Below are 22,973 nucleotides of genomic sequence, written 5' to 3' on the forward strand. Positions count from 1 at the left end.
CAATTAGGAGATCTGCACAGCATCCCTGGAGAATGAGGGGAGTGTTTTCCTTTTGGTGTAACTCATTATAAAAATATGTAAAAGGAAGTTGAAAAGCTTCCTATTTAAGATGTTCATTAATTTTGAAGATTAATAGTCTTTTATAAGTGTTCCCTTGTTGATAAACAGGTCCACCTCCAAAAAAATCTCAACGCAGAGTATTTGTTGCAGGTCGGCTGAAAGTGACCGTGTAGGTAACATTACAGTTATTGGATGGCAAATGGAGGAAAAAACTGACGAAAGACCTCCAGTGACAAGGTCACCTGATACAATTAATGGAAGGGTGAGTATGAGCACTGTATCAAATTCAGAAAAATGCAGATTTATTGCCAGCATTGAAATAAGCTAGGTTGACATCTGCTGTCAACTTCCCTGTACATCTTGATATTTAGTAGTGCTTTACTATTTCAAAATACTGTAAAGAGCAGCCTTATGGTAATGAAGTGGTTTTGTATTTTGTAGAACTCTTGGTGCTGATTTTGGGGGTTAAAAGTCTTAGGGAAAATTTTAGTTTGCAGTGACTAAGTTTTAGCTTCAGGTGCTCATGCCCTTCATCAGAATAGGCTTGTGGTACTGTACGTTGGTGCATTGATGACCAGTTTCACAGAGATGTGGTATTCCAGTTAACATTGTGAATTTGAAGGTTGCACTCAGCAAATGGGGATGCTCAGGGAATTTCCAGAATTTTTACAGGCAACTTAAAAGATTATAATAAAACTGAGCATGTTTCTTGAATATTGGATTTATTTTTTTTTTTTCTGATCCCTAAATATTTGTGTGAGAGCAGATATTTATAGTGCTTTCTCAGCGTAGACATATGCTTAATTATGTAAACCTTATGTTTTGAATAGCCTGGTGATAATTGCACTCATATCTGTGTATCACAGTCACAATGTGGATTAGTATAATTTAGTATCCAGCCAGACTTGTAGCTGCCACATATTGGTGCAGTACCTTTAAGGACTCTGGAGCCGTGCTAACATAAAGTAGTTGAAGGGCTGGATGAATATGTTTACAGAATTTTGAACTGTGCAGTAGAAGTAAATAGGAATGCTTACATTGGAGGGTTTAAGTGGATTTATTATTTCGGCCTGCAGTATTTTTTGTCCACAGTAAACATATTTGAAATATTTATTTTAACCATGCATTATGTTGAAGTCTGCATCATAGGGTCATCACTGCATATTGCCCTGGCAGTGAGGTTTTATTCTTTACTTTTTGTGGTTTTTGTTTTTGTTTAGACTGTGTTGCCAGTTGATGAAAGTTTAACAGAATCTTTAGGAATCAGATCTAAATATGCTTCATTAAGGAAAGACGCACTACTGAAATCTGGTAAGCTGCTGTGGGCTGTAACAAGTAGGCTTTGGGCATCAGTTAAAAGCTAATCTCCTGCTGTCTGCCTGTGGCCCCAGGGCATTTAGGCAGATGTTTCATTTGAATAGGAACAGGCTGCTGACTGAGCAGCCCTTTGAGGGTCGTACAAGAATAAATTATTTTATCATATGCACTATTTTGTATAGTGAAAACAGCAGAAGTAAACTTTTGTCATTAAGTTGACTGTAGTATAAAATTTTCCATGCAATTTGCTAGTCTGTTCCTAAGAATTGTTGTGGGGTCAGGGGAGGGACAAAGGAAAGCAGTTGCTTTAAAAAAATATTATTGAAGGTTAGATTTCCTGCAAATGATTGTATGAGAGGAAAACGCACAAAACAAACAAACAAACAAAAGGTATTTAAAAAGTTGAATATGTATTTCATTTCTTTACCAGTGTTTTAAATCATTTGGAGGCTCTTCCTGCAAACATTGGAAGAACGGTCATTGCAGAATTGGAAAGCTAGACTTTGATGCCTGGTTCAACCCGATCTTTACAGCAGTGTGTTGCACCACATTAGTGAATCAAAGCCATTTACTTTTTAAAAGGAGAGACTTTGTATGCTTTTAATTCAAACCTTATGCCTAAATAACATGATTTTAATTCTTCAGTGTTTGGTGGCGCCATTTGCCGAATGTATCGCTTCCCAACCACTGATGGAAACCACTTGAGAATCTTGGAGCAGATGGCTGAGAGCATCCTGTCGCTGCACATCCCTAGGCAATTTGTGAAGCTTCTTCTAGAAGAAGATGCAGCAAGGTGGGTTCAGGCCAGTTTACATGTACGGTTATACAGTAGTGATATGGCTGTTACTGAGTTACCAAGGAATGTATCTGTGTTATTGCACAGAGGCACTGGAGGAAAAAAATAGCAAAAGCTATGCTAATAGCTATGTTTTGCTAACAGCAACTTGCTGTTGCTGACTGTACAGTTACAGTGAATAAGATTTCACATCAAGAGTATAGAGATTGAGCTTGGGTGTATGGTAATGTACAGAGGTGCTGATGGGAGACAATTGTTGGCATAGTGAACGCTTAAAATCATGCTGCAGTTACCTGCACTTAGGGGTTATCTCTTGCTTTCACAAAGCTATTGATAAGGCCACAGAATACAGTATTCCATAGTCGGGTGACTGTGTTAGGACCAGCTCATTAGAATACTTCATCTTTTTGTATCTATAATAATTTCTTTATTTCAATACACTTCATTTTTTAAACAGAGTTTATTTTTCATATAAAGAGAAAAATGAAGTTGAATTGCAAATTAAACATATCTCAACTTTTCATAGGTGGGGGGATGTCTGGATAGATAAGACAGCATAAATGAAAGAGTAATAACTCCAGCTGCTGAGAATTTTGAGAAAGGAACAGAGACAACACAGAAACCAACTGAGCAGAATGAATAATTAAAGTAGCAGACAGAGAAGAAGAATCTAAATCACTTTGAAGGTGAACTTTGAAAAAGTCAGTTGACTTCTGTGCTATGAAAACAAAGCAAACATAGATGACAAGAGCACTGACTCCACTCACTGAGTTAAGAGATGGCTTTGAGAGTCAGAAGAGTAGTTTTGAATGGAATGCAAACAGAATAAAAGCAAGTAAAATAAGACAGTGTAGGACAGTAATGACTTTTTTCATTTTAGGAGGTGAGAGGGAAAAAGAAATCTGTTAAGCATTTTGTAGGTCTATTCTGAATTTTCTTCTTTTTGAAGCAATTAACTCTCTTCCAGGCAACATACTTATTTATGAGTTTTACTTCCCTATATTTGTAGGCTGTGGTTTGCAAACATAATGGTTTGTGTATTCTTTATAAAAGCCAAGATTGGGATGGTAAAAGAATTTTAACTGTATTTTTGACTATTTGGGCTTTATTTTGGCTTTGTTTGAATCCACTCCTAGAGACCTAGCTAAGCCTGACCTTAATTAAAAGTAAAACCATCTAGTGTTCTCATTATCCTATATTAATATGTTTCAGTACCTTTGGGATAGAAGTCCCAAAGTCTTTTGTGAAAGAAAATAATTTTAATCCATATTAGCAGGAAAAAGTTGTCGCCAGTGCTTTCAGGCGTACTCATATTTTGCAAAAATAATAAATTATCATGGGAAAATGACAGTGACTTTTTGTAATCTATGTAAAACTAATGCATGACATGGCTGAGTTTCCACAGTTCACATTGATATTTTAATTTTTTTGCTGCTGTTGAATTTTGTTTTTTAGTTATATGCACTTAGTAAGAGCAGTCAGATTTTAGATTCTAGAGAAGGAACGCTGTATCTTGCCTAGATGTCCTGCTACAACTTTGATGGAGGGGGCTTGGGATATGCCATTATGCATTTAGAAATGGGTTATTCATTGTTTATTTTAGATCTTTGTTTCTCTACAGCTTTCCTCACAGTAGATTTAAAAGCACCTATTCATTATGAGGTACAGCCAGAATAATGTAAATATTTGGCAAACTTATCCATAAGGTGCAGTCTGTGATTGATGTAGTTTAAGGACTTGAAGATAGTAAAGGCACAATTTAGAGTGATTGAGGGAAAACGGTGTGGGACAGTGAAGTTTTTTAAGGCATTAGCCATGAAATGTGACTCTTCAGAGGCTTTTGCTAAAATTATATAGAGATCAATAGATACATACAGCGTACAGTTGTGGGTTAATAAGCAACCCAGGTGATTTCTAATAGGACTTTGTATGGTCTGAATTGCGTGGCTCAAAGGTAAATAGGACTTTTTTGTAATTACCGAGAAAGACTCCCTTGTCTTTGTTCAGTTGAGGTGACCCTCAGTGACATGCGCAATCACACTTTGTATTCATAGAGTCTCTCAGATTTGGCCAAGTGGTCTTTTCCCTGTTCTCTGTGCTCCAGCCCAGAGGAATGCTGGACAACTACACAAGCACAGCTGCTTCTGTCTTAACATCTGGTGACTTTTAAAATGTCCTTGGATAATCCCAACTGCTGTCTCTTACATAAAGCTCTCCTGGGACAGAGCTCTTTGAAAGGAAACAACCAGAGGGATATTTTGACTACCTAATTATTTATGGCATGCACATCCCCTGCTGCCTTAGCCCTATGGGGCAAACAAGTAATCTTGAAGTATTAAACTGTGAATTCACTTCAGGAAGACCTGGGCTTTAGATGGCTAGTTTTGAGCAGGGAGTTTGTCAAGGTAGTTGTAATAGCATCTTATGCAGAAGCAGTTTACAAAATGAAATTGGAAGCGTCTTTTTCTAAGTCACTGATAAATATAGTTTACACTGTTGCCTATTGGCAAATCAGTCCTGGAAATCTTGGGTTTTCTTTGAAATTTGCTTCCTTTTGATAATATCCTAAATACTGTGGAGTGAGAATTGCTCTGTGAAACGTCTTAAATTATATACAGACAATTGATTAAAACCATGGATTGGGGATATTGGGAGAACTAAAAAAAGAACTTCTGGGTCCTTTTGACAGATTATTTTTTTATCTTTTCTGGGGTAATGTGCTGTTGAATTGTGTCTGGTGTTGACTTGTTTACTTTTTTCCTTTCTTTATTCCAAATACTATCCTAATACAGGAAGACAGTAATACAAGCATGACATGAAATACACTGACTATTTTCACAGCAGCACTGTTGGGGAGCAGTATGTAACACAGGATTGCCATGTGTGAGTGAAAACCTAGCAGTGAGGGTGCAATGGGAAAGCCAAGGGTTTTCCTGTTCATATTTAGGGGTATCCAGTTGTCCTTTATTCAGCCTACAGGGAAACTTGAATGCCTGAAATCCAGAGTCTCAGATGAAGGTTTTGTTGGCTCCTCTTTTGTCTCTCCAAACACTTATTGATGCTTTTCTTCCCTGCCTGGCCTTCTAAACTGTTGTGTAGATACCTGGCCAGCACAGATACTCCTTGTACCTAATGTCAGAGAGGTGCTAATGTCCCACCTAAACTCTGTCACAAGTTCTGATTTAATTTGAGAGCCACCAAATTTCTGTGCAGTAGCCTAAACAGGTCCTCATTGTCCCAAGTCACCTGACATGATGACAGTGCCCATCATTTGCAGATCATCATATAGTTTGAGAACTCCCACAGAAAGGTGGGAAGCTTTGATTTTTACCAGCACCTGAGGCTCCTGGGGGAATACACTGTTCTCTGCCTGTAAGGGATGTATGTACCTGGGGATAGCACTCAACAGCTGTGCTTTGGGATGTATGTTTGGAAGCATTCCCAGTCTGGTGACGAGGTAGAGCAGAGTGAATTGAGAATGTGTCAGCTGAGGATGATGCTACATCGATACAATGTGAAACTCATTCTTGGTCAAGTGGGCAATGGAGCTAAACACTTCTCTTTTTCCTTTCCATCCCCCCTCCTAGGGTTTGTGAACTAGAAGAGTTGGGAGAACTGTCTCCTTGTTGGGAAAGCCTTCGTCGTCAAATAGTTACTCAGTACCAAACAATTATTTTAACTTATCAGGAAAATCTAACTGACCTGCACCAGTATAAAGGTGATTTATTTTTCATAATAACATGATACTTCTCAACTGTGATTGTTAGTGCTTCTCTGAAATTGGGAACCCAGAATATTTTGGTTTGATGAGTAAAAAATACTAATTTTAGATTTCTTTATTAATACTTGTTGTGAGTTAGTTTTCTAATGATCTGGGAATATTTGTCTGCTTTATTAATTCTCTTATTTTACCCTAAAAGTAGAGAACAATTATGAACAGTAACAGAAAGATTTTTCTTTTCTCTGCTTTACTTTCAGCACATAGCAAATGATGAATGAAGCTCCTTGAATGTTTTAGCATAAGTAGAAAGAAAAGGTTTTTATACTTACTTTTCTCCTTCATTTCTCAGGTCCTTCATTTAAAGCCAGTAGTTTGAAAGCTGATAAAAAATTGGAATTTGTTCCTACGAATTTACATATACAGAGAATGAGGGTCCAGGATGATGGAGGATCAGGTATTTGTTTCTTTCTCTCTTTGTTCACCTTATTCTGTTACTTTTCTCTCCATTTTTTGATTTCCATCCTCAACCGTTTAGCAAAGTTTCTACAAGGTACTGCTCTGTAGTGCTAGTGCTACTTGCAATTTTTGGAGCACCTTCTATCCTTGGATTCCAAATCTCTTTGCAAAAGAAGAGGTGTAAGTATAATTATTGCTATTCTACAGGTGGCAAAGCTAGGTTCTGGAGTTAACTGTACCCTAGGTGACACAAGTCAGCCTTTGTACTAGGGAATATGTTGGATTAAGCTGCTGTGTCCCTTCCAGTCATTTTGAATTGCAGCAGAATAGAAAAGGTTCTGACTGTTGTTTATTGTTAAGCTTGTGCGCTTTTTTTCTGCAACGATTGTGCATGGTCGTTGAAAATCACACCTGTTTGTTCACATCAAGCTTGTTTCTTCATAAATAATCTAGATTTTCCCTTCTTTTAACAGTAATTCCCACTAACAATGGGACACACACTTTTGCCACGTATCATTGTGAGGAATTCCAGTAACGGCAGGTTTTGTGTAAAGACCAATTTTCAAGGCTTCTTTTTCACTGGCAGCATTCTAGATTAAAAAAAAACCAGGACCTGCATTCAAGGACAGTTCTTTCACCTCAAAAGTACTTGTTGGATTTCTAGGGCCTCTAAAACAATTCACTTTTCCATGTCCTTCAAAACATTGGCACAAAGTTTTACAAAAATTACTTTCAGAGTAGTTTTTGAGTTTCCGCAATTGTTTGTCCCCATTAAAGATGGCACGCTTTCATTTGTAAGTCCTTTTTATCCATCCCAGATCAGAACTACGACATAGTCACCATAGGAGCACCAGCAGCTCATTGTCAAGGCTTTAAATCAGGTGGCTTGCGGAAAAAGCTGCATAAATTTGAAGAGGCAAAGAAACAGTAAGTAGAAATGTTGTTATGTCAGCTATTATCATGCCTTTTTCTCCTGGTCCATGCTCAGTGATTTGGAAAATCACTCCATTCTATGTTTTTGTTGCACTTCATTCAATAGTTCTACTATACAATGTGAAGATTATTCCATGGTTTTTTTCCCAGTGAAGAAGAGGGAAAACAGTTTCGCCTTTTTCTTAACATATTTTTTATTTACTGCTGTGCTCTTTCTAATAGTCTTTTAAATTAAATCTTTAATTTTCCTAAATACTTTTTGGTTTGTTTAGTTTAGCTATTTTAGGTGTTGGGTTTGGGTTCTGCCTAATTGTGGATTAGGAAATTTGTCTGTAGAACCTCCTCAGCTGCACTGCAACATGCTTTCAACCCATTATTTTCAGAACGCTTTCACCCCTCTCATAGCTTCAAGGTCCTGTTGCTGAACTCTCTTTAGTATGGAAGAGCAGTGCCTGATAGGGAAATTCTTTGTTGGCAACTTGGGTTTAGTTCTGGGACTATTGCTGGAGGCTTTTCTGCGTTGCCTCAAGGTTTATGCACAGATTTGGCTTCTGAATCTGGCCTCGCTCTGCTCTACAGGCAGAATACTTGATCTCCACAGGCCTGTCTTCAGGGACTGTCTAGTTACCTCTCTGGAAGTGCAACCATGTGTAGTAGAGGAAGGGGCAGAAATTGGGGAGGTCATATGTGCTAAAGGGCATATGAGCATGGCATCCAGTCATGTAGAGATAATGCTGTCTGGGTCTGCATTACTTTGGCTGCAGTATGGAGAATTTAAGGAACAATGAGAGCAGCAGGACAAGGAATCATTGTAGCCAGGGAAAAGGAGACCTTGATAACACACTTCCAAAGAAAGGGTTTGTGGGACTTGGAGCTGATGGGAGGAGGGAGTGATGTGGGAACCAGGCACTGCCATCTGCAGAATTAATTTTGGCAGTGGAGAAGTGAATAGCAGCATCCTGTGAATATCGGTCAGGTATGTATACTGATAAAAAGATTGATGCAAAAATATGCCTAGTGTGATTATTCCTGACTTACAGAGTGCAGTAGGATGGGAGTAGAGGAAGCTGGAAACACTGGTATGCTAGGCTCACCCTTCCTGTTCTTTTTATACTACTATTACTTTCTGAAATAATCTTCTTCTGTCAGCTTAGCTCCTGAAGTGGGCCTCAGTCCTGCAATATCTAAGTTGCCGTGTCTTTCCCCTTCCCCCCCTCCCCGGTAATTAAACTGATCGTAGAGCTTAATTTCTATCCAGTACTTTTCCTCTAAGCTTTGCAGAACTGTTCCTCCTGGGTTCATGAAAACTGCAGGTTCAACATTTGAAGAATAACTTTCCTTTTAAGTACTTGTATGTTATCATAAAAGCCAGTATAGTAGAACTGTGAGATCCATCTCCTCGGTTTCATTGTAACATAGGTAGCATTCAGTTCTTTCTCCTCTCATTAGCAAAACTGTGCTTGGTGCATCCACATTTCCCCAGAACAACACATGGGCATCTGGCAATCTGTGTTTTTTTGCTTACAAGTTTAATCGTTATGTACCCGCCTTGTTGCAAAGATGACTCAAATAAGTTATTTCCCCAAACATCCTTTGTTTTGTTTTCTGCTTTTGGTATTTGCTAACAATCTGCTAATTTTATTTTGGTTTTTTGTTTTTTTAGCAGTTATGAGGAGTGTTGGTGAGTTTTCTGTTTCTGAGAGTTCTGTAGAGAGGGTTTCTGTTCTTTGGGTTTTATTTTTCTTTTCTTTCTTTTCTTTGGCAAAGATCTGGTGTGTTTTAAAGTGTGCAGGGCTTTTTAATGTCATGCATCATGATATCCCTAATTGTGCTCTAAGTAATTGTATCTGCTTTGTAGAACATGATGTGTGAATGATTTTCATCTGCAATGTTTGTTTTTAATGAACAGCTAGCTTCCTGGCTCTCTCTGATCATATAAGTTAGAAAGCTGAAGTTCAGAACACAATAATTTTATGTCTTTTCCTCTGCTATTTCCAGTGAAAGCTGCCTGGAGAAAGAAACTGTCTGCCAGAGATGAAAGATAATTAAGATAACTCTGCATATTTTTAAATCCTTATGGTGGTAGATTGGGCATGGTTTATATTTTTGTAACCCATGTCTTCATTTAAACATTTTCACTTAAGTTTATTTTTCTTCATGTTGTGATATTCAGTGGTATGAAAAGGAAACATTAATTGATGGATCAACAGCGCAGAAGTTCTGTTCTAAATTATTCATGTTAAAGGTTGAACCCCTAATTCACTGAGAGCTTAAGGCTGTTTTACGGTTTGCTGATACAGTACAATGAGAGCTGTTCATTTGAAAAAGCAATTGCAGGTTGGAAAGTAAATATATGTGAACTTTACACCATAAATTTCCCCCTGATCATCCCAGCAAATGTTTGTGATCAAAAAAATGTAATAATTCTAAATCAGATTTCAATATGTTGCATGGCCTTTCCTGCCAAATACGTCTTTATGCATGTTAACCACACTGTCGTGGAAAGAAATTGCTCAGAGGAATTGTCACTAAGATCACTGGTCTATGGAGAGCATGAGTCACGTACAGGGAAAGTCCTAAAACCTGAGATTAATTTGCTGTATGGTGTAGCAGTACTGGGGAGTGGTTGTTCTCTGCTCCACCCAGGTGGGTGACCAGAGGGACACAAAATAAAAATCACTTCTGCATTGTATCCTTTGAAAACAAATGCCCCATCTTCGCTTGTAATGGAGCTCAGACAGATGCTGGGATTAAGCTCCCCCCTTGCTTTAATATCAGTGAAGGGACAAGAATTGGTATTTGTGGCAATGATTTTAAAGCATGCCCCATGCAACCCTCCTGTCTTACCTCACAGACACACTGCAGAAATTAACAGCATTGCTTTAGGAGTAGCAGAGGAATTCACACTCCTTAGAGGTCATGATCTGAGATAACTGTGCCTGAAAAATAAACTCTTCTCTATGTAGTCTCTAAGAGTAGCTGTGTCCGTCAAACAGTGCTGAGATTGGTGCAAACACTAGGTTCTTCTGTGCTGTTAGTATGCTGAAGCCATTCATGACTGGAAACAAATAAAATTAAGATAATATACAATTGGTGTTATCTTGTGCTTGATGCCATGTTATGAACAGGCATGAACACTTGATGCCACGTCATGAATACTTGTCACAGCTGGAGCTGAGGTAAAGGCCTGATCTTTGTATAGCTTTCTTACTGGGAGGGAAAAAAAAGCATATTGTCTGGCAAAGGGAGTATTGATTGGTTGATTCCAAATTGTTAACTAAGAGCACAACTTCAGCTTAAAAGTAGTTTTCTAAGCTAAAAGGCAGCTTTTGTGAACAGCTCTTCTCAGGTAGGATTAAATCACCCTTTAGAAGTGCTGTTCTCTCTCCAGTAGTTACAGAGGGAGTCCAAGCATCTTTCTTGGGCTGGATAAGCAACTTCTGTAGACATCTAAACTTAGAGGACATAAACTATTCTCTTCCACTGCCAAGTAGGCAGTACCCCAATATAAAGATATGTTTTATTAGTATAGTTTATTTCCCTTACTGTTTAGAAAAGCCCAACATTTGGTATTGCTTTATATTGTTACAGCTGGGTTTATAATAGGGACAGTTGTACCATGTCCCTTGTTTAGTATAGGAAAAGTGTACTAACAGAAGCTACACCAAGGGCAGAGTCCTTGGATTAGCCTGGAGATATACTTTGTTTTTTATGTATCATAAGATTGCTGTTGCTGGTGTAATTTAAATCAGGCTTGCAATAGAGGAAGGGATATACTAGCAGGAGGATTTTTTGTTAATACCACAGTGTTTGCATCATGGATCTGAGTGACATTTCTGTGTTAGAAGGAGTGCAGATTTTCTTTTCATGGTGCTAGTAGCTATGTGATAAAATAGGTTTGTAAACCAGGTCTCAGTGGAGCATCTGCGTTGTAAGGAGAGGGAGAGTGGGGCAAGCTGTCTTTGCAAACAGTGGTTCTGTCTCTGATGGCAAATCTATCATCCACATTCTCCGCAGCAAAACTGTCCCTCTGGTAAACAAGTTCTGCCCACAGTCCCTTTGCATAAGGGATTAGTAAATCTGCATCTGAATGCTTTCAGTAAAGGCAGAGAAGGCTCTAGGATCATGTTCCTGCTGTGCAATTGCCCACTGGCCTTTCACTGTTGATTGCTATCTTAGGTAAATTTTTGTTGTCTGCCATTAATTCCCCAGCATGCTACTGTAATGTGCATAGCTCTAGATCAATTTTTCCCCTAAAATCAGTCTTTCTTTTTCAGCACTTCAACAGGTTCCCAATCCATAATATACATCCCACAGGACATTGTTAGAGCAAAGGAAATTATTGCACAGATCAACACTCTGAAAACGCAAGTGAGTTACTATGCAGAAAGGCTCTCAAGAGCTGCCAAGGATAGATCAGCTAATGGCCTTGAAAGAACACTTGCCATTCTAGCAGACAAGGTAAGAGAATAATACATTTCCAAACTGAAGCACAGTGTATTTTTTTTCTGTATTCCCACAGCATTCTCCTGGAGAAACTGGCGGCTTGTGGCTTGGATGGGTGTACTCTTCACTGGGTAAAAAACTGGCTGGATGGGTGGTCACAAAGAGTTGTGGTGAATGGAGTTAAATCCAGTTAGTTGGCAGTTGGTCACAAGTGGTGTTCCCCAGAGCTCAGTACTGGGGACCGTTTGGTTTAATATCTTGATCAGTGATCTGGACAAGGGGATTGAGTGCACCATCAGTAAATTTGCAGGACAACACCAAGTTGGGCAGGAGTGTTGATGTGCTTGAGGGTAGGAAGGCTGTATAGAGGGATCTGGGCAGGCTGGATCAATGGGCTGAGTCCAACTGCATGAGATTCAACAAGGCCAAGTGCCAGGTTTTGCACTTGGGTCACAGCAACCCCATGCAGTGTTACAGGCTTAGGAAGGCTGCCTGGTAGAAAAGGACCTGGGGGTGTATTTGCAGGACAACACCAAGTTGGGCAGGAGTGTTGATGTGCTTGAGGGTAGGAAGGCTGTATAGAGGGATCTGGGCAGGCTGGATCAATGGGCTGAGTCCAACTGCATGAGATTCAACAAGGCCAAGTGCCAGGTTTTGCACTTGGGTCACAGCAACCCCATGCAGTGTTACAGGCTTAGGAAGGCTGCCTGGTAGAAAAGGACCTGGGGGTGTTGATCAACAGGGGCTGAATATGAGCCAGCAGTGTGCCCAGGTGACCAAGAAGGCCAATAACATCCTAGCTTGTATCAGAATTAGTGTGGCCAGCGGGACTAGTGAAGTGATTGTCCACCTGTTCTTGGCACTGGTGAGGCCATACCTCAAGTACTGTGTTCAGTTCTGGGCCCCTCACTACAAGAAAGACATTGAGGTGCTGGAGCAGGTCCAGGGAAGGGCAACAGAGCTGGTGAGGGGTCTGGAGCACAAGTCTTATGAGAAGCAGCTGAGGGAGTTGGGGTTGTTCAGCCTGGAGAAAAGGAGGCTGAGGGGTCCTTGAAGCAGACCTGAAGGTTGTAAATGACAGTAATGGCCAATCAGCTTGCCACAAATCGTCCCAGTGGAGGGGATATCCATACAACTTTGTAGAGTGCAAAAAGTAATGTGACCCCATGTAAATATATTATTATTATAATATTGATTCTAAATGAGTACAGTGTGTAAAACTGATCAGTGGGATTGTCTACAGCTGGACGTGTATATATAATGTAGAAGGACTTGTTTGTTGGCCGTTGTTTTTTTTAATAGACATGTAGGCCAGATGCTTTTCATATTTACGTAACTCACAGAAATCCTTCGATACAACACCACTAATAAAAATAGGGAACAAGTTGCCTTGATTAGTGGGTTATATCTGCAGCCCTACTCTTAAGGCTTGTAATTTCAGACAGAACGGTGGAGGTTAGGCATGGTCTCTCTGGTGTGGCAACTGCTGTGTGGGGTATAAAAATGTCTGTGCACTTTTCTAAGCTCTCTTTGAATGGAAAGTGTAGTGCAAGTAAAGATTAATTGCACATTTATTAGTGAAGTTTTCAATGATTGCAAAGCTAATATAGTAGTACAGACTCTGGGAATGTACCATTTTTGTTTTGATATCCTATATTGCTTTTTAAGGCCATTCTGTAAAATGATTTTAAAGGCACCTTAGACACTCCTAAACAATGGTTAGTTTCTTTTACAGAGTATGAGTGTTTTTTTTTCTTTCTGAGAAAGAATACAGTATAAATTGTGTACAGAATAATGAAAAGGTGTTAAAATGTAGGGGATTTATTGCTTTTTAGACCCGGCAACTTGTCACAGTCTGTGACTGCAAGCTGTTGGCAAACTCAATACATGGACTTAATGCTGCAAGGCCAGACTATATAGCTTCAAAAGCATCTCCAACCTCTGGAGAAGGGGAGCAAGTGATGCTAAGGAATGATCAAGATACACTTGTGGCCAGATGGACAGGAAGAAATAGCCGATCTTCTCTGCAGGTGGATTGGCATGAAGAGGAATGGGTACGTTTGCTTAATGGAGTGATGAATATTTTTGATTGTTTGATGTGTTCTTGTGTTTATAAACTCTGTAGCTACTCACCAGATCTGCACAGAATGAGTTCTTTGGAGATGCTAGTCAACTAGCAAAGACACTTCCCCCATCCTGTGCTTAGTTACTCCTTGGCATGGGGGTACAAATGGGCTTTAATAAATATTTCTGGATCTCTTAAACTGCGGAGGTTGTTACAGTAGGTGCATGGCTTTTCTGAAGTTACTTCCAAGGGAAAGTAAATAGCTTTTAAAGTAAAAAAACCTGACCATACTACAAAGGGGTCTTACACTTCTCCAAGATAAAGCACGTTTTGCGTGTTAGCTGTAGAATTCAGCCTTCCTGACTTCTATTCTCATCTAAATATTTAGAACTTGCAGTCCCTCTCTGTTTTGATTACAAACAGCATTTTAAAACCATTTGCACAAAGAATTTAAATGTTTTTTCTTACCAGACTGCCAATTGAAATGAGAATTGGGCTATGTAAATTCTGTCATTGTGTAATATAAACAGAAGTGAATTAAACCTCAAAACCAGTCAAGATTAATTAAAACCATTATTAATATGGTGAAGTATCAATTTAGAAAGGAGATCCAGTTCATTCTGGAAATGGATCCTAGCTAGTTTAATTGTTTTGGCATACTTTGGCTTATGGTCAAACTCACAGTAATGAGATACCAATAAAGCCAATTCAGTTATTTAGATAGTAATACAATACAGTAATTTAATCTGTATTCACTCAGTTATATGGGAAAAAAGATGTGTGATTGTATACAATTATTATGTAAAACATGAGTTTCAAGAATAAACAATAGTGCCAACTGGAAATTGGAACAATAATGCAGGAAGCGGGAATTAAAATTGCTCAGCAAATTTACTTAGAAAATAGCTTTGCAATTTATCACACACAAGTCACATCACTACATATTGTTGACGTGCTGGTATACATTAATTGTATATCCAGAGTTTGTGTGTGCACAAATGTAAATGCAATAGTCCAGAGGAAAATTTGCAGAGAAATTGTGACTAGAATCGCAGAAGGAAATATATTGCCAAGGGATTTGTTGCCCAATGTCTCTTTTATTTTTAAATTGAGAAATAAATGTTTTCTTTTTAGGAGAAAGTTTGGTTGAATGTTGACAAAAGTCTGGAGTGTATTATCCAGAGAGTGGACAAACTTCTCCAGAAGGAGCGCTTGCAAAGTGACAGCTGTGAAGATGTTTTCCAGTGCGACATCAGCTGTACTAGTAAGAAAGGTAATCGGGACACTCGTGCCTACTGGATAAATCCAGAAGATTTAAATGAGAACTCACCATCCTCACCACCTTCATCATCCTCACCACCACCTTCATCCACACCATCCTGTGCATGCCATTCTCTCAGAAAGACAAGTGCGTATGCCAGACACTGCTTCTCACTGCTGCTCTCTTGCTGTGCGCTGGCATCATTCCTAAGCCTCCGTCACATCCTTCCATGTGTTTTTCGTTCAGCAGTGGCGTTAAGCACTGATGTCAGGCAGAAAGGGAGGGTGACGTACTGCGAGCTGCTAAGCCCATTACTTATTTTAAAATCCTGATCCCACTGAAGGCATTGGCAAATCCACTGGTGACAGTGGCGTTTAATTTTCACGCTGGGTGTTTTAAGCTGGTAAAACAAGTGTTTGGGTTAGCTTATGTCAAACACCACCTCTGGTAGCTTTCCTGTTGGCTTCAGCTTCTTTGCAGCAATCAAAGCTTACCTCTATAAAAGATGAATAAAACATGAGGGAAGTGCAGGCACTACTGCAACAGTAATGGTCCCAGCTGGGCTGCCAAAGCATAGGAGGGGAGCCAAGAAGTCCCATTAGACTGAGCTGAACTTGGATGAACCCGCTGGAGTTTAAAGCAAATTTTAGCCCAAAGTGTCAAAAGCTGTGGTGCTGAGGCACTCAATTAGTTAGACTTCTTGTAGCTGGAAGGTAGGAATTGGCAATGCTAGCTCTCAGTGGAATAATCCTATCAAAATTTGAGGTAAAGTGGGTGCTGGAGTGAATCCAGCATAATGCCACGAGCATGTGAATGAAAGATATCCTTATCAGTTTAGGTTGACAGTTTTGCAGCCGTGCATAAATTTCAGAATTATTTAAATTTTTATTATTATTATTTATTTTATTTACATAGGTACTTATTTGATTTATTCTCACATTCTTTACAAGTGGTCACTATGATTTGGCCACTTTATAGAGCAGGTGTGCCAAGCTAAGCTCTAGAAAGATTTTTCAATTTCACAAAAAACTCTAGAAAGATTTGTGTTTTCATTTCCTTTTCCTGTTCTGTCTTATCGTTTGATGGCCCTTTGTCCTTTAATGTGTGTCTGTGACTTCATGTCCATCCCATTTTTAATGTTGCAGTTGAAGGCAATACCTTAAGAAAAAGAAAGCAAGAAAGAAGTTAAAATAAATGTTAATATATTTTTGTGTAGCTTTGTACATGTTATGTATGATTTGCTTATCATCTTAAATTACTACGTTTTTCTGGATTAGACTGACATTTTTGTGTATTATAAAGGAACAGGAGAGTTGGTTCTTGTTTCAGAATGTATTCTTTATTAATCTTTGACTAAATTTCTTCTACCAGTTTGATATATTTAAATGTTTTTGTTTGCTAGCTAATTTACATGAAGTTTTATATGTATTTACAAGAAAGTTTTATCAGTAAATGTCAATGCACCTTCATATCAATGACAAAAAGTTGTGGATTTTTAACATTAAAAAGAATAGAAAAAAATCTCTGGTGGATGGTACCAGAAGCTTTTCCCAAGACAATTTGATGCTGAAAGCATTTTGGAACAACAATTTTCTTCCATTTCAGTCAATCTTTTAAACATACATTGGATCTTGACACTTATGCTATATAAAAGTGGAATTAGCTGCACTTACCTACCAAAGTGCCAAGAGTTTCCGTAGCACTTCCCTGCTATTCCTCCAAAATAGGAAAGAACCTTTCTATTTAATCCACAGAACCTGGGACAGAAACATTAAATCAAGAAATGTAGCAAGCTTTAAAGCTAAGGGGTGTGTTTCCAAGTGAGAAGACTAGATCTGAAGTCTGACTGTCAACCAATGTTGGGTGAATTTTACTTTAAAAATCATGTAGAGAGAATCCTGCTTCTTAGATATCTGAGGCAAACAGTGTTTGTAGGTCTTGGTGAGCAATTTGAATTGTACTTGGGAAATGTATTGTAAGCCAGGGTAAGCTGAGTATTTGATCAAATCTGCATCTCATCAGATGGAGTTCCTAAGTAATGGTCAGTATTTTTGACAGAGGAACAGGTTGAGTGCTATGAAAAAACCCTTGTCTTACTGAAATCAATGGGTATTTCCCCATTGAGTTACTTTCCTTGACTTCACACCAAATCTGGCCGGTTAAATGTTTTTAAATTAGAAGAGGGTAGATTTAGACTAGATATTAGGAAGAAGTTTTTTACAATGAGGGTAGTGAAACCCTGGAACAGGTTTGCCGGAGAGATTGTAGATGCCCCATCGCCGGAAACATTCAAGGTCAGGTGGGATGGGGCTCTGAGCAAGTTGAAGATGTCCCTGCTCATTGCAGGGGGATTTGGACTAGCTGACCTTTAAAGGTTTCCTCTGACCCAGACCATTCCGTGATTCTATGAATTTCCTTTCACTGTCACTTTCTGCAACTCATCATGGGAATAATTGAGAGACAAAGAAGATCCTTTCCCTAAGTTCAGAATCACAGCATTTTAAAGTTTTTATTTGTCATTTATTCAAAGAACTAACTCTTTTTCTGTTAGTAATTCTGAATTTTGAATAGATCATACTGAGCAGAGTGCAGCCAGAAATTTTTTTGAAAACAACGTAAAAACCAACAAACCAAGATAGTTCCAGAATTGGTAAGAGAGAGACAGTACAATGTTACTGAAGGACAATAGAGGATCTCCCCAGAAATGAATGTTTGTGAAAGAAAAAACTGCCTGAAATAGCAGAGGGGAGATTTCAGAAATTCTTTTAACATTTATTTTTGTTATAGGCTTAGGTACTAAAATTGCATGGGGGCATATAGCTTCTTTAATGAACATGATGAGTTTTGATTTACTGAGAGGTTTTTATCTGGTATTGTCTAGTTCAGCTGATTGTCCTAATGTGTACAATTGAATTTTCTCTTGTTATTTTCAAATTCATAATTCACTGACTAGTGAATCTAGATATAAACAATAGAAGTTTAAATCCTGTTATCTTAATAAACTACTTTTCATTAATGCAAGACTTGCTATAACAGGGTGCATATTATTTTTTTACTGTTTGGATTGCACTGTAGTATATGTTCATCTGACAGCTTGTTCCTCCCATTGAATTGAGTGTGGAACACTCACAGGCTTCACTGGTGAGGTTTCAGCCCTTAATATAAAATTTAATGCTTGTGTTACCTATCTCAGAAATTGTGTAACAACAGAAGTTTGTCTAAGATAGCAAAGTACTGTTTCTTTATTACTCTTGCCTCGTGGGTGCCTTAATGTAATTTTCTGTTAAGTGCATTGAACTTACTGCTAGTCTTTTGCTCTTCTGTTTAGCAGCCTTACTGCCAGCTTATTCTATGATTGCACAAAACCAGTGGTTCTCAAATTGTGCCCTGTGGATCGCTGGGGATTGACAGTAGACTTGCTGGTAATCCACAGAGAGCCCCTGAGCTAGCAGGTACTGGCTTTCCTCCCAAGTCCCCATCCAGGCATTCCTCTGATCAGAAAGAGTGGAATGGAGGAGACAGCCCATGCCCTTGGTGCCTGCAGGCAAAGCAGTATCTCTGCTGAGCTCCTCTTCACTCAGTGAAAGTGTTTGAGAACCCTGGCATTGAACATTTGAGTTGCTTATGTTTAGACTATGTTGCTGCTCCTTAATCATGCATGTTGCCCCTCCATTTCTGTGCAGATTGCAGCCCCACTCCAGAAGAATCCGGCCCAGGTATGTGCGTTCATGGCTTCTGCTTCTTCTGAAAATTGCAGGGGTTTGTTCATAATTAAGAACTGAACAAGTGCCTTGCTGTTGAGCTTGACCATTTTGAAATGGTAGTGCGATACCACATGAGTTACCTAAGCATACTGAGAAGTTATTATTTCCTAAATAATAGTGCATGGGGGTATCTGGTAACTTCTCATGTCCAGGTATGGGAGAGCACTTGTTCATGGTCTCTTTGGTTTCTCCAGTTGATGTGTTTTAGCAGACTGTTGTAGGTGACAATGATTTGAAGCCTGTTCCAAATGTCATTGAAATCTGTGGGAGTCTGATATTTCAGACGTTTCAGACATGCCCTTTTATATGTGCTGTTGAGCTGGCCTTTCTGAATGAGAACTCGAGCAGAACATGGAGCAGTCAACAAGGATGATGGAAAAATCTCTGTTGTGGGTACACACCAAGCAGTGTTGGGCATTGCAAATCTAATGTTTCAGAACACAGAATTTAGGAGACTTTCATCCCACTGTTGGCCTTCTTTCCTCTGTCCTTGTAGTTCCACACACTTGTGTTGCATTTACAAGGTCTGAATAATAATATGCCTCTGTAATACCACTCTCTCACAGCTAGATGGCTGTAATTTCTCCCATTTGAGAGCAATTTTATCTGAGTTCAGTGGAGGTTCAGTCTTTGAACTGTTACAGAATGGGCTCCTGGGTTTAGTGAAACGAATGGGAAATAAAGCCCAGGTGCAGGTATGATTTTCATCTTCACAAAGTATATTAATGTTCTTCTCAGCTATCCATCCTGCTTCCTTCTATCACTGAGAAAATGGTTTTAAACGTTAAAATACTCCACAAGGTTTTAATTCTTGGAACATCCCTTTAGTTTTTTGCAAAATATGAATGTGGTGCATAAATGAATAATATTTTTATATTTTTAAGATAAGAGTAATTAAAAGCAGTCAGGTCACCCCAGCTGGGTACTCAGATATACCCAAAACTGCATCTTAAACTTATGTGGCTGAAGCTGCAGTGTAGTGAAGCACTTAATGCTTGCTTCCCTCTGAAGCCAAATGTGATGTGACTGTGTGCCAATTAACTGGGTTGCCAATTATACTTTACTGGCTCATGGCTAAGCAACTACTACTTATTTAATAGATCTCTTTTTTAGAGATATCAGTCCTTGCAACCTTGACCTAAACCCAGGGCAGCTGCAGGTGCCCAGTACTTTGATTTATGAATGCTAAGGTGTTTTTTTAATACAAAAAGACTAAAAATATCTTTTCAAAGCTCTGGAGGACATTTATTTTAATAATACTTTTATCGCTCTGGAGAAGAGAGACTCTTAGGGGGGAAAAAAGCAAAACCTTTTCCTGCCTGATATTATGTCCTTTATTTATACAGGCTTTATGTATTAGGTTCTCTTAACAGGACTTTATTTTTTTTATAAAATAGTCAGTAGTGCATTGTCAGAGAAGGTCTACTATGTGAACTCATAGGCCTTCCCAGCATCCCTCCCTCCTTCGCTCCCCCCTCCATCCCTTTTCAAAATACCACATTTCAAAGTGTACATTAGGGTATGACTGTTGTGGTCAGCAGCAGTCATAAGAAAAATAGCAAAGATTTACAGGGCCAAGTCTGGCCCTTATTTACCAGCCAGAATTCAGTTGTAGCTGTCAGAGCGGAGACTGCAGGGTTTGTTTCCTGCTGTACAATAATAAAGCACTTAATTATAAGCATCCTCCTGGTTTGTACAGTGCCAGTTTTTAAATGCAATAACTTTAAACATGAATTAGAGATGGGATTTGTGTCCCAGACATACCAACAGCTAGCTTGGACTAGGTTTCCAGCTGTTGTAAATCTGTAGCAACTTGCTGCAGCTCATTGTTTCAAGCCCTACGTCAAGTCATCCTACCTATGGAGCTGCCCAGTTGAGTCTGATCGTCTCATAGAAGATAACAGCAGAGCTCAGGGTAGATTTCACATTAGAATTCGTGCCTCGTGGTGTTTGAACGTGCCGTTGATAGATTTGATAGAAAATATAGTTTCAGTAATAACGTTCTGTTAGGAAAATTAATGAGAGGAAGACAGAAGGACAGGAAAATCCAGGTGAAAGTTGAACACTTGGAGTTCTTTAACATTTATTTAAATGCTGCCAATGAAATGTTGCAACCTGATTTGAGCCTGGGAGTGCAATTCCTTTTTATTCCTGTTTATTGTTAATAGCAACTACCATTGACTAAAAAATTGAAAGACCACAGGTGACACCTCAGTGAACTAGGTAGCAAAAAACATTTAGAAATTTGCAGACTTAACAATGTTGTGGTTTTTTTCATGGCCGAAATTTTAAACCAAGAAAATACACAGCACAGAGGATTTTTTCCTCATTACCCCAGCAGAGCCACTGTATTGCATATGAGTACTGGTAGAAAAAAAGCATCTAACAATTGCTTTATCTGATAAACCCCTGATATACCACCCGTATACTTTGTGATTACCACAGATAAACATATCTTTCAAATGAAGTGCTGCCAGGCACACTACAATTTTAAATCTCCACTGAGTTAATAACTATATACGTGTATGTATATCCAGGCAATGAGATGATGATGATGTGCTGGAAGATCTTTTCAGTTCTTTTTGTCATTCTCATTTGTTTATAGAAAAGCTCTTAAGTGCAGCAAGAGAAACACTTAGTATCATCTGTGTTTTGCTTTTTCACTGTTCACGGGGCCATGTCGTGGCATCTGATTTATTTTTAGAGAAAATACTTAATAGCATATAAAAGAAAAGCTGTAATTCCTTGCCTGTTCTTTTGATGTTTCCTGTGGTTTTTTATGGCAATGGAATAGAGCCAAACAACTTCCCCTTTGTGTAGTTTATTATGTTATCTATCTGCTGCACAGAACTTCCAAAGTTGCCTTCTTTGGCTAGTTATCAAAGAAACTTTTATTATTACTAGCTCTTAGTCTTGCCTTTGAGTCAAAATCCCAAATAACTTCCTTTCAGGGGCCTGAAGTGTCTCATTCATGCAGGTTCTGATCTGTACGTTGCCTTGTTCCTGCAGCCAACTGGGCTGGGGATTCTGTGTGTTCTCTTTGTGACCTCTGGTTCTTTTTAAAAATAAAACATAATGTCCTTCCCTTTAAAAGGTGAAGTGTTCTGCTGTTTCAACTTTACATTAAGGAGGGCAAAACCAATGCCCCTATTTCTAGGGGCAATGCCCCCTGTTCTATTTTCTTTTTATATTGCAGAGAGGATGGATTTTGGTATAATAATTTTTTGTACAGTGATGGTGGTTGATTAAGACAAATGATGAAAGAAGGAAAGAAAAGAAACTGAGGTTGTGGGGCATTTTAAGGCAGAGCAATCTCTTAGGGAGAAGGAAGGCACCATGTTTGGGCTACTAAAATAGTAGTAGTTTGGCAATAGTTTGGCAACCCAGTTTCATTTCTATGCTTCCTGTGTAGGACCTTGAACAGAGTCCCTCTGGGACATATCTCGTGCATTTCAGTGGAAGTCAAGCTCCGAACTACCTCCAGGGACCTGGCTAACTCCCATCTAAATCACTATACTTAGTGTTTCTTGCTAGCTAGCTCTAAGCCTTCAAAGCCACTCAGCAGACAGAGGTCACTTAAAAGAGTACCTCCATGAATTTTTCACTTCTCTGCCTCATTATTCTTATTCTTACCTCACTGAGGTGCAACAAGGATTAATAAGATGGTGAAGCAGTTGAATGATACACCTATGGGTCCACAAAATATTGAAAGGCAAGATATTTGGGAGAAATCTCATTGACAGAAATGGCTAAGCAGATGTTCACTATTTCTGTTATACGATGGACTTCATACTGTCTGTCCACGTGTGCACTATGAAAGGGTGTGTTTGAACACAGTGATACACACTTGTGTATATAGATATTCATCTTGTTATACTTTCCAAATCAGCTATTGTATAGCCTGTTCTGTGGGCACAAATCTAGGAGCTATTACATGGTCGGGAAAAGTCATGACAGCCTTACAGAGTAAACTTCTCCATGTTTTCCTCATGTGATAACCACTCTGTAAGATTACTTAATTAATAACAAGAAGGGAGTAACCAGCCAGCCAAAATAAAACAGGCTCTAAATATGAATTATCAACAGCTTTGACGTGCAACAGGAAGTTTCTTAATGCGTGTTTGTTTCAAATAAAGTACTTACAGTGCTGTTAT

At 38.9% G+C, this 22,973-nt stretch overlaps 1 protein-coding gene across 10 annotated transcripts in view; it reads left to right on the forward strand.

Annotated features, from left to right (window-relative positions):
* Positions 1–22,973, forward strand: part of INPP4A (inositol polyphosphate-4-phosphatase type I A) — an 89,768-nt gene that overhangs the window by 45,754 nt on the left and 21,041 nt on the right. For 3 of the 10 annotated variants that reach the window (XM_014960255.1, XM_014960254.1, XM_014960256.1), the window contains 11 exons: positions 169–322; positions 1,281–1,371; positions 2,023–2,170; positions 5,761–5,891; positions 6,244–6,348; positions 7,169–7,277; positions 8,947–8,964; positions 11,561–11,744; positions 13,565–13,783; positions 14,929–15,202; positions 18,739–18,771. In XM_014960255.1, coding sequence (XP_014815741.1) covers positions 169–322; positions 1,281–1,371; positions 2,023–2,170; positions 5,761–5,891; positions 6,244–6,348; positions 7,169–7,277; positions 8,947–8,964; positions 11,561–11,744; positions 13,565–13,783; positions 14,929–15,202; positions 18,739–18,771 — 1,466 coding nt within the window. The remainder of the gene's footprint in view (positions 1–168; positions 323–1,280; positions 1,372–2,022; positions 2,171–5,760; positions 5,892–6,243; positions 6,349–7,168; positions 7,278–8,946; positions 8,965–11,560; positions 11,745–13,564; positions 13,784–14,928; positions 15,203–18,738; positions 18,772–22,973) is intronic. The other 7 variants (XM_014960258.1, XM_014960257.1, XM_014960260.1 and 4 more) reach the window with 7 other exon arrangements.

The sequence above is a fragment of the Calidris pugnax genome, unplaced genomic scaffold (assembly GCF_001431845.1).
Source record: "Calidris pugnax isolate Ruff unplaced genomic scaffold, ASM143184v1 scaffold188, whole genome shotgun sequence".
NCBI lineage: Eukaryota > Metazoa > Chordata > Aves > Charadriiformes > Scolopacidae > Calidris > Calidris pugnax.